Source organism: Papaver somniferum, chromosome 2 (genome assembly GCF_003573695.1).
Source record: "Papaver somniferum cultivar HN1 chromosome 2, ASM357369v1, whole genome shotgun sequence".
NCBI lineage: Eukaryota > Viridiplantae > Streptophyta > Magnoliopsida > Ranunculales > Papaveraceae > Papaver > Papaver somniferum.
Window position 1 is genome coordinate 111,014,391 of NC_039359.1, and position 17,530 is coordinate 111,031,920.

Genomic DNA, 17,530 nt, shown 5'->3' on the forward strand with positions numbered 1-17,530 from the left:
TATCTTGGTAAAACTAATCACAGCGCCTAACTTATGTATCGGTATAAATTTTATTAGTGTAGCCGATCATAAGTCATCACCTAAGATGATATGATCGATATTTATAATTGATGTGACCGATCGTAATAAGTGATGTAACCGATCCTAGTAATGGGTTTGACCGATCACAAAAGAGTTGTGTAATAGATTCTTGTAATTGGTGTAACCGGTCCTAGTAATTGGTGTAACCGATCCTAGTAACTGGTGTGACTGATCACAAGTGATACCATGAGCATATGGTAACCGGTCCTGGTAATTGATGTAACCGATCCTGGTAACTAATGTAACCGGTCCCAGTAACCAAATGGAGGTAGAACCGATCCTTGTGTTTGGTAGAACCGTAAACCCATGATTAGTGAATTGATATTTGACCAATCACATAGTTCTTGGAATACAGATGAACCAATTCTAAACTCGTTTGGAAGTGTGATAAATCGGTTCCAAGATTGTAAATATGAAAGAGGATTTACAAAGAAAAAGATGTCGACATATTTTGAACACGTACAATAATTCTGATATTTTATTGTTCAAAGATATTCCTTAATAACTCAAGGAGATCCCGGACCGAAATAAATTAAGAATCTTTTAATTAAGGTTGTTATTTTTATATGCCTTTAATTACCAGTAAATTAAATGCATATCTCTGGAAAATAAAAATTGGTAATGTGCATTTACTAATTGGAGATTTTCTAGTGAGATTTCGGAAATATTGGACAAAGCATTTCCAGGAATTATGAAAACCGATTTGGGCATTTATTGCATATCTTAAGAATGATTCGGTTTTGGAAATTCCTTGGTGTGCAAACATCCTTTGTCTATAAATACCTAAGTTTGCATTTCGAGCAAACTAATCCTAAGAGCCAGCAAAACTACTTTGTTGTGTTGGTACTGGTGGAGCCGTCTATTCGGAGAGGAAAGTACCCTAATTAGGCGAAATCTCTTACGACCGCTCGTTTTAAAGACTTTTTTTGGATCGACAAGCTCTACGAGTACCGTTGGTGGGAAACTAGATAATTGCAGTATTATTAGTTTTCGATTTGATTTGATTGACTAACGGTTTTTGAACTTTAATTGCACCTAGTTTGTTTATACTTGAGAATCTTCTCTTCTGATATAAGATTCACTCAAAATAGGTCGAAGTGTCGACGGGATCTTTAGAACTGTTTGTAGATCTAAAGACATCTTGTGATTATCCATTGTTAACAGACTCCGTTATGTACGTGATTAATCACAAGAGATTCAAGTTGTGGTATGCAGGTGTTTATTGAAGATCTAAGAAGATTTGAAGACAAAGAAGATTTCTTATTGTTTTCATAATCTTTGGTGTACACAAAACTTGATTGGCTGGGATTCAACTATAATCGATTTATATTTGATAGACTTGATCGATTAGTTGTGTAGATCGGCATCATCATATAGTATCTTGGTAGATTCTATATTGTTGTTTGAAAAGTCTAAACGTTGTTGCTTCGGTAGTTGTTGAATAGATAGATCTAAAACCCGACAAAGGAGTTTATTGGTTAAACGGAAGATCCTTTGTCAAACTCATATCACTGAGATTGAAAAGAGTTGTTACCGAACATATTTGTTATTCCTTTACTGTTTGGAATACGAACCAAAGGAATTGATCCAATGTGTGCACTTATCGAATGTTGGAAGAGTAGGGATAACGAAGAAACTAGGTGAAATATAGGTTTAGTTGCTTGGTCTCAACTATACGAAGTTGGGTTAGATTTTGTATAGTAGCTTAATTATGAAGGTATTCAATTCTGGACTAGGTCCCGGGGTTATTCTGCATTTGCGGTTTCCTCGTTAACAAATCTTGCCGTGTCATTTACTTTTGTTTTCCGTAATTATAATTGTGTTTATTATAATTTAAAGTAAATCACACAAAAGTTAAATCCGAATATACTTGATAGTGATCCTATAGAGTTTGGTTAAGTCCGAACCTATTATCAAGTATCATAGCTCGTTGTTGTATTGTCTCGATCTTGTATCCATAATCAATCACACAAGTTATCTTATTGTCGTATTGTCTCGATCTCGTATCCATAGACGAACACATGAAGTGTGAACAGATTCGTTGTATTGTCTCGACTCAGTCCATAGGCAATCACTTTCGATAAAGGACTTATAGGTGGAAAAGTTTTAGATTGCGGTATACTTGGGTACCCTCGTCTTTTTAGTTGGCAATAGCTATGTTTACTCATAATAATTGTTATTACAAACCCTAGTTATCCTTCTTAAAACACAATAATGAATTCTCATAAGAAGTTTCCTAGACATCAAGACAAACTGGTAATGCACATACAAGATGATTTGTCCCTATAGGGTATAATCAATCTTTTTTGCACATATTTACACCAATAATAGCTACCAAAGGCGTATAAAAATATTTTTTTAAAAAAGAAGAACATACAAACTCATTAACGACCATGCACCATAGTTCACATAAGATGATTGTGAACATTTAAGAATCCCATAACAATGCATACTACTGCCCATTATTGAACTTCTTTCTTTGTGATTCACCAACAAAATTCTTGTAAAAGCTACAAATGAGCTTATAATAATAGTACTCCAATAATCCAAGTGCCCAAGTCCAACAGAAGTGGAACAAGTGCGACGAAATGGAGTAAAATAATCAAAAACAAGAGACGGGACAATGACCAATCTTAACTCATCCAAATTCAAGAATTATCATCTCTATTTTTAAGAGAATTCAACGAGTAAGAGAATTCAAAAAGAATGAGGTCATATTGAGTTCGGACGGAAAAGTTACGGCCAAAACAAGTTTACCGAATATATCGACGTCTACAAGCCATTATGCATACCGGTTTGCAAACGAATTTTCGTGACCTGGAGCAGTATGCAAACGGCTTTGCGAACTAAAATCCCTGGATTTTTATTTTAAATGATGGTATGCATACCTGGTATGTGTACCACGAAGTCCAAACATCCCCGAACTACTATTTTCAAACCTAAAATTTAAGAACCTTAAACACAAATCAAGTTAGGTAGAAATGAACGATAAGCAAGGTACATGGATCATTATAAGTAATCTAAGCAAATGATAAAAACACAAATCTTGCTCAAGTTTATAGACATACCTTTTAAAAGGATCATGTTGTGAATCCTACGGCTTTACCAAATATTCAATATCATACCTAACACAATATGTGCGCCCAAATTCTCGTGCTTCCCTCACTGTATACTTAACAGGGCATTCCTTGGTGAGGATGCACTTACAACACAATCAAGTTTTGTTTAGGTGAACAATGTCTTGATCACCACAAGCGACTGAAACAGACTTTTCCGTAAACATGGATTTTTCACCATCTATAGTTTCTGGCTTATTCTGTTTCACTTTTGGATTATCATGAACGAGATCACTTTTAGAACCTTTCACATCCAAATCCATTTTTCCAAAGAACCTTTTAAGTTCCAACATCATGGATACTGCCTTCTCCTAGTCATGGAATTTTCTAGGAGATCATTCATTTTTACACTCAAAGCATCATTGGTTTTCTTTGGTACCCACTTCTGAGTGCGTTTAGGAACAATATGAACCTTTTTCCCATTACTCTCTTCTAGATTACTCGAAAGAGAATCGGATTGACTATTCTTTTGTAAGTTAGTTTTTTTTTTTCCAATTAGGAGCATCGGATCTTGTCTTCGTCTTTACGAAGTTATCCTTTTGATAACCATTACGATTATGAAAAGGATTCATATGACGTTTATAGAAAAATCTAGGTTTATCTCAGCACTGGTTCCCTTGCTTAAAGGTTGGACAGTTGCAACCTGTAATGTTAAGGGGATTAGTCTTAACATATGATCTTGGTTTCACAACTTCTTGTGATGCCCAAACAAGAACATCATGAAGTTTCTCATTCCTTATACGGAAACGACATCTCCTTTCCATGTGACCTTTATTTCCGCAATCATAGCAAACATAAGAAATGTTCTTACCTCGATCCGTGTATGCTGAATTTGGAGGTTGATATACTTTGCTCTTTCGAACCTTAACTGCAGGTGAAGGTATTTCACTTTTGCCATCAGTGGAAACCTTTTGTGAGGAGAATCACTAGCCTTGACAAATTTTACCTCTTTGCTAATACTTAGAGCATTTATTCCCTTATAGACCAATCCTCGTGTATCACGATGATTTTTACTTGCTCCCAGCATAGTGATTAATTTGGTTGAACTAGTGTTGAACTTTTTCAAGTCATCTTCCAACATCTTGATTTTATCAAGAGCAGCAGCTAAATCATCCTCAAGGCGTTTTTCTCGAGCGAGATAAGCGCTTTCTCTATCATCAAAACTAATTTGTTGAGAGTTAATCTTTGCTACTGCAAGTTTATCTTCCAACGAAAAGTATTTTTGATAAAGATTATCACATTCAAGTGACTTCATACGTAGGTTTTCCTCAGAATCATTGAGGATCGATTCGTTAGAATGATTCGAAACATAAACACATGCGTAACATCTTCTTAATTTCTTGTTTGCACGACATAGATTAGTCAGAAAAGGTGTGACATGAGAAGTTTTCAACTTCTTCTTTTCCACCGAATCTAATAGCTTAACATACTCTGAGACTTCCTCATCAATATCTCTATCAATATCTGAATCACCTTCATCAGAAAGTTTATCCAACTGTTCTTGTAGGCGTGATTCCCAGTTATCAATAGTTTTTACATCAAGAGAATGTTTATATATTGACCTAGATGTGAAAATTCTCTCAGGTGGATCCAATCTTTGAAAAACATCTGGTAATTTCTGAACTGGTACGTTATTGGAGATAGACTCGTCCATAAAATCATATTGCTACAAACACATACTTATAAGTTCTTAAACGTGTTTGCCTGCTCTGATACCAATTGAAAAGGCGGGGGTCTAATAACCTCACCCAATATTTCGTTTAGGCAATCTGTATGTACAAACTCCAATATAATTCCAAGAGAATCAACTAGGCAGTCAGACTTAATCAATGGAAACATATCCAAGAGTTGTATTTCTGTTTCACAATGTAATCGGCAAAACAGGTAGAAATCCGTGAGCCTGATATTATGTGAAACAACTTGAACGATACCAAAGACCAATGTTCAAGTGTCAATCAATTTATATCAACAACCAAAGGTTGGATTATCTAATTGATTGATCTACGGACAACCTATGATATTTCAATTATATAAACAAATATAATGCGAAAAATAAATAACACAGATACCAGAAATTTTGTTAACGAGGAAACCGCAAATGCATAAAAACCCAGGGACCTTGTCCAGATTTGAACACTACACTTTATTAAGCCACTACATACACTAGCCTACTCCAAGTTAACTTCAGACTGGAATGTAGTTGATCCCTAACCAATCTCATACTGATCAAGGTATAGTCGCATTCCTTACGCCTCTGAATCACAGCAGGACTCGACGCACTTGATTCCCTTGGATGATCTTGTCCACAACTAAGAGTTGCTACGAACCAAATTCGAAGATTTGATGAACAAATCTGTCTCACACAGAAAAGTCTATTGAATAGATAAATCTGTCTCCCACAGAAATACCTAGAAGTTTTGTTTCGTCTTTTGATAAAACAAGGTGAACAGGAACCAATTGAAACACCGGACTTATATTCCCGAAGAACAACCTAGTAATATCAATCACCTCACAATAATATTAATCGTATGGTAGCGAAACAAGATAATGTGGAATCACAAACGATGAGACGAAGATGTTTGTGACTACTTTTTATCTTGCCTATCGGGGATTAAATCTCGAGCAACTCTTAGAGAATATAGTACTCAATCACGATAGAAAACAACAAAATCAGAAGATACAACTACAGAGAAAATAACTGGGTCTGGCTTCACAATCCCAATGAAATTTTCAATTCGTTAACCTACAGGGTTTTGGAAAAAACCTAAGGTTAAAGGAGAATCGAATCTAGTCGCAACTAGTATCACACAAGAGGTGTGGGGATTAGGTTTCCCAGTTGCTAGAGTTCTCCCTTATATAGTCTTCAATCAGGGTTAGCAATCAATGTTACCTTGGTAACAAAGCATTCAATATTCACTGTTAGATGAAAACCTGATTAGACTCAAGCTAATATCTTTCAACCGTTAGATCGATCTTAGCTTGTTACACACAAATGAAAAGTAACTTCATTTAGAAATGAGTAACCGTACCTAAACGTTTACACCTTGTTGGCTCAACAATAGTTAACCGAAGTTAGCCATATGAACACTTTCATATCAACCTTATTCATCTTAACCATAACTAGTTCAAATGACTCAAATGAAACTAGTTCTAGAGTTGTTCAATTGTTTATATTCTCATAGAAGTATACAAGCCACAATTGAAGCAAAACAGATTTTGATTCACTCGAATCAATTCATGAACATTATAGCCACGGTTTGCAAAAGATTGCATTCCTTGTTATATAAATGTATTAGTTTATGAACAAACCGATTTTAGAACATAACCTACTCAAGTATGCAAACAGGTATGCATACCTAAATGGTCGGACTAAGTTTGGGTTCGCCAGTATGCGAACGGGTACGAATACCTTCCAAACTCAATTGAATTTTCGGACATGAACTTTACGCCAGTACGCATACGGGTATGCATACTAAGTTCATGGGCTTTCATTAAACCAACCAGTACGCACACGGGTATGCATACTATGGTTCCCGGACTTGGAATAACTTGCAACAGATACAAGTACGCATGCTGTGCTATATCCAATCATGGTTAATAGTTCTAAACTCTCATTTAAATCATTGAAACATTCTTAGAAGACGACAATAGCTGTCTCACACAAACTATTAGCTTCAAAGCAATTTTCAAGTGATCGAATGATCAATACGAAACATTCTGAGTCTACATAAAATGACTGTCTCACACAAATCATTTAAGATGTTACCAGGTGATTTTCACATGATCATCTTTTGACATTCGTCAAGAATATAAGATGAACTTGGTTAAAGTGAAAGCTTACTAACACATATTTCGAGAAATATGTAGGCGAGTTAAACTCAGCTCAAAATAACAAATGTGTATAATCGAAGTCTATATAGATATACGACTTTTGTCTCAAATAGGAGATAGAGTAGATAGACTTTTTATTGATAGATGAGTTCAAGTCTCCACATACCTTTTTGTTAGAGCATAGCTCGGTTGAACACACCAAGCGTTGGTATGTCAAGTTTGGTTGTCATATTTTAGTGAACCAAAAATCATTTAAAGAGTCGCTTGATTAATGCTAGAGTCATCTTCGTATAGGTTAGCTTGAAAGTATTAGGATATCAGACTTACAAGTATTACATGAAGACTTTAAGAATGTGAATAAGTAAGGAGCCACAATGAAGACATCATCCTTCCTCTTGAGGTTAGTAATATTTGACTTGAACTGTTTCATTCCTAACGTATTTATCAAGTCGTGCATATTGAAAACATAACTGCGAAGTTGTGTATGATACTCTAGTTAGACATAATATTAAGGAATACAATACGAAGTATAACACTTATCTTTTGAACTTCGTATATAAGACATCGACATAATCGTATGAATGCTATTGTGATTATATATGGGTATAGGTGAAGATTTCGTCTTAGGAAACAATGTTTTACATCGTTTAAAGGAAGTAAATTCATGAACTTTTTTTGTGAATCGAAAGGGAAATCACTAGGCTTATTGGTATTGTTATTCATTTCAAATCTTTGGATTACCAATATGTGTGTTTAGTATAACCGTTCATGACTTGTTTATGTTCTTGGTAAAACTATTCACAAGGCCTGACTTTTGTATTGGTATGACTTTTATTAGTGAAACCGATCTTAATTAATCATCTGAGATGGTATGATCGATTTAGTGTTATTGGTATGACCAACTCTAGACATTCGGGAACCGATCCTAGTAAGAGGTGCAACCGATCACAAAAGGGGAATCGATCCTTGTAAGAGGTGCAACAAGTTTTTAGTTATTTGGAACCGATCCTATGAACATGTGCAACAAGTTTTTAATTATTTGGAACCGATCCTATGAACATGTACACTAAATACAAGTTAGATACCATATATATGTGGGAACCGATCCTAGTACCTAGTCAACCAAGTTTTGGTAACTATCATGACTAATTCTAGTACCCACATGGAGGTAGAACCGAAACATGTTTTGGTAGAACCGTGAAACCCATGTTTGATGATTTGATAGGATAATCAATCACATAGTTCTTGGAAGTCAGATGAACCAATTCTAAACTCGTTTTGGAAGTGTGGAAAATCGGTTCCAAGATAATAAATATGAAAGAGGATTTACTAAGTAAAGATGTCGACATACTTTGAACATGTGTAATAAATCTTATCTTTTATTGTTCAAATATATTCCTTAATAGCTAAGGAGAATCCCGGATCGAAATAAATTGAGAATCTTTTAATTAAGGTTTTTAGTTTTTATATTCTTTTAATTTCCACCAATTAAAATGCATATCTTTAGAAAATAAAAATTAGTAATGTGTATTTACTAATTGGAGATTTTCTAATGAGTTGGAAAAAGCATTTCCAGGAATTATGGAAACCGAATTTGGTCATATATTGCATATTTTGAGAATATTTTCAGTTTTGGAAATTCCTTGGTGTCCAAACTTCCTTGTCTATAAATATCAAGGTTTGCATTTCTAGCAAACTAATCCTCAGAGCCAGCGAAACTACCTAGTTGTGTTGTTACTGGTGGAGCCGCCTATTCGGAGAGGAAAGTAACCAAATTAGGAGAAATCTCTTACGGTCGCTCGGTTTAAATACTTCTCTGGGATTGAGAAGCTCTATTAGTATCGTTGGTGGGAAACTAGATAATTTTAGTTTATTATTAGTTTTCGATTGATTTGATTGACTAACGGTTGTTGAAAATTGATTTCACCTAGTTTGTTTATGCTTGAGAATCTTCTCTTCTGATATAAGATTCACTCAAACTAGATCTAAGTTTAGACGGGGAGCTTTAGACTGTTTGTAGTTCTAAAGACGTCCTGTGATAATCCATTGTTAACAGACTCCGTTCTGTGTGTGATTGATCACAAGAGATTCAAGTTGATTGTGTGCAGGTGTTTATTGAAGATCTAAGAAGATCTGAAGACGAAGAAGATTTCTGTTATGGGTTCATGGTGTGCACAAGACTTTATTCGGCTGAAAAGGGATCCAACTACAATCGGTTTATCCTTGTGTTAGATTGGATTGATTAGTTGAGTAGATCGGCATCAATATGTTTCTTTGTGATTCGAAGTATTAATTGCATAAGTCTTAACAATTACTTTTGTAGTTGTTGAAGGGATTGATCTAAGGACCCGACAAAGGAGTTTATTGGGATAAACGGAAGAGTCTTTTGTCAAACTCATATCACATTGTTTGAAAAGAGTTGTTACCGAACAGATTTGTTGTTCCTTTACTGTTTGGAATACGAACCAAAGGAATTGTTCCAAGTGCTTGACTTATATCAAATTGGAGGCACAAGGATACAGACGGAACTAGGTGAACTATAGGTTTAGTTTCTTGGTCTCAACTATACGAAGTTGGTTTATATTTTGTATAGCGGATTAATCATGAGAGTACTCAATTCTGGACAAGGTCCCGGGGTTTTTCTGCATTTGCGGTTTCCTCGTTAACAAAATCTTGCTGTGTCTTTTACTTTTCTATTTCCGCAATTATAATTATTTTATTATAATTAGAAGTAAAATACACAAACGTTAATTCTTATTTACTTGATAACAAATTGTGTTTGGTTGAGTCTGAATCTTTTATCAAGTAAACATACTTCGTTGTTGTATTGTCTCGATCTTGTATCCATAGTCAATTACACAAGTTGTCTTGTTGTCGTATTGTTTCGATCTCGTATCCATAGATGATCACACGAAGTGTGAACCGATTAGTTGTATTGTCTCGACTCAGTCCATAGACAAACACTTTCGGAGAAAGGACTTATGGGTGGAAAAGTTTTAGATTGAGGTATATTTGGGTACCCTCGTCTTTTCACTTTTGTTGATGAAGATCCACAAGCTCCCCTTAGTAGTTCTTCTTCTTCAATTGATGAACGCCGTGAAGTCTAATGCTCAACTACACTTTCTATCCTAATCCGAGATTTAGCTAAAAGTAGACTAGAAATCAAGACTTATAGTTTTGGCAACTGAACTTGACAAACAAGCTTGAGATAGCAACGCTTTCGAGTTCGACCGAGCAATGCTTTAACAATTTCAGATAGCCGAAATTTTCATCATTTGTACAGAACCAGGTGGATTCGGCTGCTAATTATAAGCCGAACATATTCCCGGTTCGCCGAACCTTGGTGAAAAAATTCAAACTTTTGATGATTTTAACTTACAAAAATGAAATTAAACAAAACATAGAAGTATACCTATGTATTACTAGCACTGGATTCATCATCAATGTCTTTATCATCTAGATTCGGCTCATAAAAATCATCATCTTGAGTTTGAGATTGAGCTTCAGTTTGTGTAAAATCATTCTCATAATCTAAGAAATCAGCAATTTTCGGATTATTGTTGTAATTGATGTGTATTTTCCTAGGATTTTTAGATAAAGATTGTCCCTTCTCATCCATTAAATCAACATACCAGTTTTTTTTCTTACTTTCCCGTTCTCCTTCTCCACAAAAACCTTTTTTTTTTCTTTCTCAAGATTTTTTATCTATACGAACTTTTATAACTAAATTATCTTAATCAGTAATCAAGATTATTATAACTTATCATTAACACTAATACTGAAGGGAAATATTTGCCATTACCAAAAATATTTGGTTAAGGGGATATTAATTTTACTATTCCCAACCCTTTTGTTGTCTTTATTCAGTATGCTCTGAAATTTTTAGGTATGCCCTAAAACAGGATATACTGAGAAGGTTGATGAATGTCCAATTCCTTCATTTTGAAGGAGCCATTCCCTCTCAATTGACTGATGCACAAACCGTGAGTCCAATAGAAACTGCGCATTTCCAGGTGCGACATACCCTTTAAAAGAACCGTTTTTTTGGGATCCACCCTTGTTTGGTGGGGACCATTATGTGATAAGAATATCTACTCTATATTAAGGGGCGTCCTAAAGTGTGGCAATGACTAACCCACCCTTAACCTAATTTAATTGAAAACCAACTTAATAACCACATATATATATATACCCACCTCCTCCATCACCACCGACCACGACCTACCACCTCCGAATAGCACCACCACCACTTATATATATATAGCTTAATTTAAATCAACCACCACCACCACCTCTATAAAGCTAGGAATTTTAGGAGAAACATTGTCGAACTAGCCGTACCCGATGTAAACGAAGAACATGAACAATAGTTCGTCTATTTCGCAAAAAATAATAATTTAGGTACAGGTTGCCGAACTTAGTTTTAATGGAGCTTTTGCTTTCATAGAAAAGTTCGGTTACTTTGCAGTTTTTTTTTCCTAGACGAACTTTTAGTTCGGTTACGTCGCAATTTTTTTTCCTAGCCGAACTTTTAGTTCGGTTACGTCACATATTTTTTTTCCTAACCGAACTTTTCTCTGAAAGAAAAAACTCCATTAAAGCTGAGTTCGACTACCTATGTCTTCAGAACCATTGTTACGTCGCCATTTTTTTTTCCTAACCGAACTTTTATCTGAAAGCAAAAACTCCATTAAAGTTGAGTTCGACTACCTATGTCTTCAGAACCATTAGCAGAACTACACTAGCAGAATAGTTCGGATACATGTTCTTCAGGTTTCGTAGCCGAAATCATTTTATAAAATTTTCATTTTTTCAAAAATTTGGCCAATTCAAGCAAGATTAACTAAATTTGAAGTATACCTAAGCATCCAAAACCCTCATTTTGAAATCAACCATCTTAAAAAAAGAAAGAATACAAAAACCAAAACCCTCTTCTTCTCAAAAATTAGTTTTCTAAAAACATCCAACTAAATAATCTAACCTCACTAATTATTAATTAATTTAATGTAATTATTTAACTAATCATTACACTAACTAATTTAACTAAGAAGGGTAAGTTTGGTACTAACATACAGAAGTAGGATTCATGGACACTCTTAAATAGACAAGGTCAGACAAGAGTTGCGCCATTTTTTCCAATGAATTTAAGTGCAATATTTTGATGAAATGTTCCTCTTATAAGACTTTACATTTCTACAAAAAAATGAACGCAATTCGAGATAACAAACCTCACCATCTACCGATCTTAATTTCAACCGTTAAATTTGAACGACTGGTATTCAAAGGGGTAGATGGTCGTTTTATACATCTTGAATTGTGTTTATTTGTTGTAGGAATGTAGAGTCCTATAAGAGGAACACATCATCAAAATATTACACTTAAATTCATTGTCGTTTAAGTTTTGCGGAGAAAATGGTACAAATCTTGTCTGACCTTGTCCATCTAAGAGAGTTCATGGATCCTCCCTCTAACATAAATACTTAGATAAGTGGTGACTTAGGATTACTTCTTAAACCACCCAATTTTTTTTTTGAAGGAATCAGGGGCTACTGCCCCAAACTTTTATTTCAAATACCTCATTTAATTGAGGTTAGAAGGGTTACAATGGCCAACTGGAAGCCATGAGTACATGCAATTACATCAAAGAGATACAACATACCAATTGAAATACATGAAAAAATACTAAAATAAAAAAGCATCATATACATGTACTTCGTTGAGGAATTCGATTTAGAGATGGCATTTTGAATCCACCATTTGAAAATCTCTTCAATATTCTTTTTAATTGAGAAATTATTGCCTTCAATAAGACTAGATGCTCCTAAAGAGGAGTAATTAGCATAATTGATCGAAATCGCGATCAAATCTTGTCGCCAAGGATCCACATGTAGATCTTCGTCAAGTCGATGTAGATCGCCCTCAGATATGTGTTGGAAACGATTATGAGAATCGTTGGAAACGCCTAAAAGGCTGTATGAAATTGCAATATATAATTGAAAAACTAATTGTCTAGAACAAACAATCAGATATAAAACTAAAACAAGATATAAAAGGAACATAATAATCACCTAAACATGGATTATAATTTTATTGATAGTAATTATATACTATTAAGATATATAGTATTTGCTAAGATTCTTTAGATCCACCCGGTTGAACTGAGTAAATCTAGATTAGAAAGTTGGAAATGATGAAGATGAAAGTTCCTGGATAATTTTTGGGAAGGGAGAGAGAGAAAGTAGCATTTCACTCCTGTTAAACCACCGAAAATTAAAATCATGGACCCATGAAAAATGGGTGGTGCCAATAAAAACGGTTCCTTTAAAATTAGGGAGTTGTGTCGCTTAGAGCAAGTCTTATGGTGGAATCCATCCATCTTCCACGCCACCTCAGCACTTGGAACCGTGGATGGAAGTGCAAGTGTAATGGTGGAATACAGAAAATGCTAATAAGAATAGCGTAAAACGCGAATAATAATAGCGCAGGGAAAATGCTATTAAGAATAGTGCTGGACTCAAGTCAACGGTCAAAACGCTATTCTTAATAGCGCCAAAAGCAGTTGTTAATGGCGCTAAGAAAACGCTGTGGTTAATAGCGCTTAAAGCTATTGTTAATAGCGCTTTTTGATTCTTATATCCAGTAACACCATAGACCCATTCTTCTTCTTTCTCGGTTCATCTTCAACTCGTGAAAAAAAAAGGAAAAACCAAACCTAAAAAAACCCCTTGTTGATTTCTGGCATGATGGTTCAAATCAATGAAATTGCTTCAAAGGGTTTGTTCTCTGCTTCATAAGGAATCGAAACATACTTAAATTTCTCAATTTGATTGAGAATCCAAAGAGAGGTTAGTTGAATTATAATTTGAGTTTATTTTATGGTTTGATAAAATGTTAGGCTTTAGATAATATTATTGTTGATTATATGCATGATACTCGATTGTATGATGAATGATAAAAACTTTGATTCTAACAATGACGAATTTGACATGTAATTTAGGGTTTTAGATGATGAACATTGTGAAATTTCCATGAGACAGTGAATTAATTAACCAATTTAAGTGCATTGTGTGACTATATTGTTTTTATTTGATGATTTTGTATAGATTATGGATATGGATGTGTATATGATCTTGAATTCAAAAGAATCGGATGAGAAACATATTTCTACAAGTATAGACCCACTTGATACACAACATGATATCACGTTTCGAAGTAATCTAGAAGACCTTGAGGATTTATATAATCGTGTGGTGGTTCATGAAAGTGCTAGTCAAGTTCTTCAAAATTCCGGCCTTGCTAGATTTTTTGAAATTAGAATTAAGAGAGATGATCAACAACTAGCTTATGCAATCATAGAGAGGTGGTGGTATAGCACCAATTCGTTTCATTTCCCAAACTTTGAAATTGGTTTCAACCCTTTAGATTTTGTTCACTTAACCGGAATTCCTATTGGAAATGGTCGTAGAAGATTGGAACACGCCGCTACAAGTAGATGTAAAAGTATATAAAATCAAAAACTAGAGGAAACCTGCTTTAGACCTATGCATGGGTATGCAGACCACAACAAGCACTCACCTGAATTTCCTATTAGTTGCCTCGCAAACTATATCAAGGACAATCCAATTAATGATGAAAATTGGGAGATTGTGACTCGATACTTCTTATTATGGGTGATTTCAAAAGTTTTAATGGCACGTACCACTACAAGAGCAAGCAAAGGTTGGATCGCTTCCTTGCGTGATTTGAATGCGATTGGTAAATTATGATTGGGGTTCGGCTTGTTTTAGTCACTTGTATAGTAGCATGAGTGCGGCTGCTAGAAGGAAAAAACATGTGTGGAATGGCGATGGTTTTAGAATATTGGTTTTACATATACTTTCGTACTTTAACGCCTTTTCTCCAAGAAGGTGTACCGACTGATGTATGGCATGCAGTTATGATATTTAAGAAAGATAGTCTAGTGAAGTTGCAAAGGGGTACTTCCAAACACTCTCTTAATACAGCTCGCCAACAAATTGAGTTGAGGACAATTGTTGGAACGGAATGGCAACCATGGTCTACTACTATGTATAGAGATCATCCTAATATAGTGCATGCTCGTGAAATCTCCAATCAAAGAGTGGATTTCTATAATCCGGAAAGCGAAACTAGTATCATGTATCTTGGTGAACGGTTTTTAAAGGCAAACAAGGGGATTTATAACAATTCCAAGAAGTCCACATGAACGTTTGGAAGACCTTGCTACCCCCGTGATCCTATTGATGTGGGTGAAGGACGAGACTATAAGCATGTTGATGAGAGCATGTATGTGTGGTGGTGGAATCAACAATCTATTGGATTTTTGCTCCCAGAAATATATCGTCAAGAAAACAGAGATGAAGTTGGAGCTGCAAGTACTCAAGATCCGACATTTCTGGTGAATCAGGTCCCCGCAATACATCCATCACGGTATAAGTATGACAACGTCTCACAAGATTCACCTGAATTTCCAAGAGTTTCTTTTTGTACCGTACGTTCAGACAGTGAAGGCAACCGTGTTCAAGTGCCTTTGCAAGCACCCGATCCTCCTCCATTTATGTATGATGTTAATTAGGGAACAAGGGTTAGTAATTTTTGGTTTTAAATCCTTCAATTATTTTGTTTTACATATTATTATGATTTTCTTTACACATTAGAAGTTCCTTAATATATTTGTTATCTTGATGTTTCTTTTCAGGAGCAATGGAAAGATTTTGCGCATAGGTTGGCTATGTTAAATCTTACAAAGGACCAGTATTGGTTTGAAATAGATCGGGCACGTGCTCTTGGGGAAGGATCGACGTTAACCCAATCATGTTATGATCTTGGAGACAACTCTCAATGGTCTAGCCGTAAAAGACCAGCCACAAATCAATCAGATGATGCACATGGTCATTATGTTCCACAAGAGGAAGTAGTTCCAGAAGTAGTTCCAGAGTCACAATTAACTCAATTGATGAATAGTGGTGGGATTGGTCTAAGTGAAGATGAAATGGCAAGGATGTTAGGATTAGGATGAGGTAACTTGTCATTTCTTTTGTATGAAACTTGGATGTGTTTTCTTTAATGTACTTGTCTTTAATGAACTTGGAATGAACATGTATGAATGTCTTTTCTTTAATGAATGTGTGCATGAATGTCTTCTCTTTTGTATGAATGTTTTTTCTTTTGTATGAATTCAAAAATCTTGGAATGCTTACAATATTTGAGTTTTGTTTACAGGTGAAATATGGACGATGAAAATCCGCTAAGGAGGTATGTACTAATGACGTATGGTATCGATCTTAGCATTGGTGATGATAACGAGGAGAGAGCAATTGTGGTGTACCAGTATATGACTCAAAGAATGCATAAGCCCTTCCAACCCGTGCCTCAAGAAGTATTGACGCGACAAATGGTGGAAAGACACCGAGATGATGGAGATGCAAGAATGATGCATGACTACTTTGGACCTAACTGTACTTGGGGGCCTAAGAAGTTCCACCAACGTTTGGGTATGTATCGACCTCTTTTCTTACGTATTCTAAGTGAGATTGTTGTTGCGGATCCTGCTTTTGATTTCCAAGTTGATTGCACCGGAAAATTTGGTCACTCTCCCCACATGAAGATGTATGCCGTAATGAAATATTTTTGTATAGGTATAGCCGCTGATAGCACAGATGATTATGTCCGTATGGGAGCGCCAACCGTCTATATGTATGTGAAGAGGTTTACCAGGGTAATTGTTCGCCGCTTTGGTCCAAGGTACATGCGACTTCCTACAAGAGAAGACACAGAAATATTATTGGCAGAAAATGCGGCTAGAGGGTTTCTTGGAATGCTTGGAAGTGCTGATTGTATGCATTTTCGGTGGAAGAATTGTCCAACAACATGGGCAGGCACGTTCCGTGGGCATGAGAAAAAACTTACCATGATCTTAGAAGCCGTGGCATCATATGATCGGTGGTTTTGGCATGGTTTCTTTGGAATGGCAGGGTCGAACAACGACTTGAACGTCTTGGCTCAATCTCCACTTTTTGATAAGATGGTTAATGGTTTAGCAGCTCCTTGTAATTACCGCATCAATGGCCATAGCTACAACAAGGGTTACTACTTGGCGGATAATATATATCCACGATTGTCTTGTATTGTGCAGTCATTCAAAATTCTTCTTCCAAATCAGCCAGCTAATACGTTGTTCAATAAATACCAATAAGCGAAGAGAAAGGATGTTGAAAGGGTTTTTGGAACTCTCCAAAACAAGTTCCAAATAACTAAAAAGCCAGCATTTTACTGGGATATGGAGGATATAAACTTTATTATCAAGGTTTGTTTGATTTTGCATAACATGGTCATTGAGAATGAAAGACGTAACTTAGAATGGGGTCAAGTCGTGAACGAACCAATACGACAGGTTACTGGAATACCGAGGTCATACCACGAGTTAAGGAATGATGAGGCATATCTCCAACTCCACAATGATCTTGTTCAACACATTTGGATAC

At 35.5% G+C, this 17,530-nt stretch overlaps 1 protein-coding gene across 1 annotated transcript; it reads left to right on the forward strand.

Moving 5' to 3' along the window:
• Positions 1-16,311: 16,311 nt before the first annotated feature.
• On the forward strand, positions 16,312-17,241 carry LOC113351756. The gene has a single exon (XM_026595690.1). The coding sequence runs from the start codon at positions 16,312-16,314 to the stop codon at positions 17,239-17,241; it is 930 nt and encodes a 309-aa protein (XP_026451475.1).
• The last annotated feature ends 289 nt before the right edge of the window (positions 17,242-17,530 follow it).

Bases quoted from the DNA above. Each gene is read 5' to 3' on its own strand.
- LOC113351756 (XM_026595690.1), top strand. From the start codon at position 16,312: ATGACGTATGGTATCGATCTTAGCATTGGTGATGATAACGAGGAGAGA.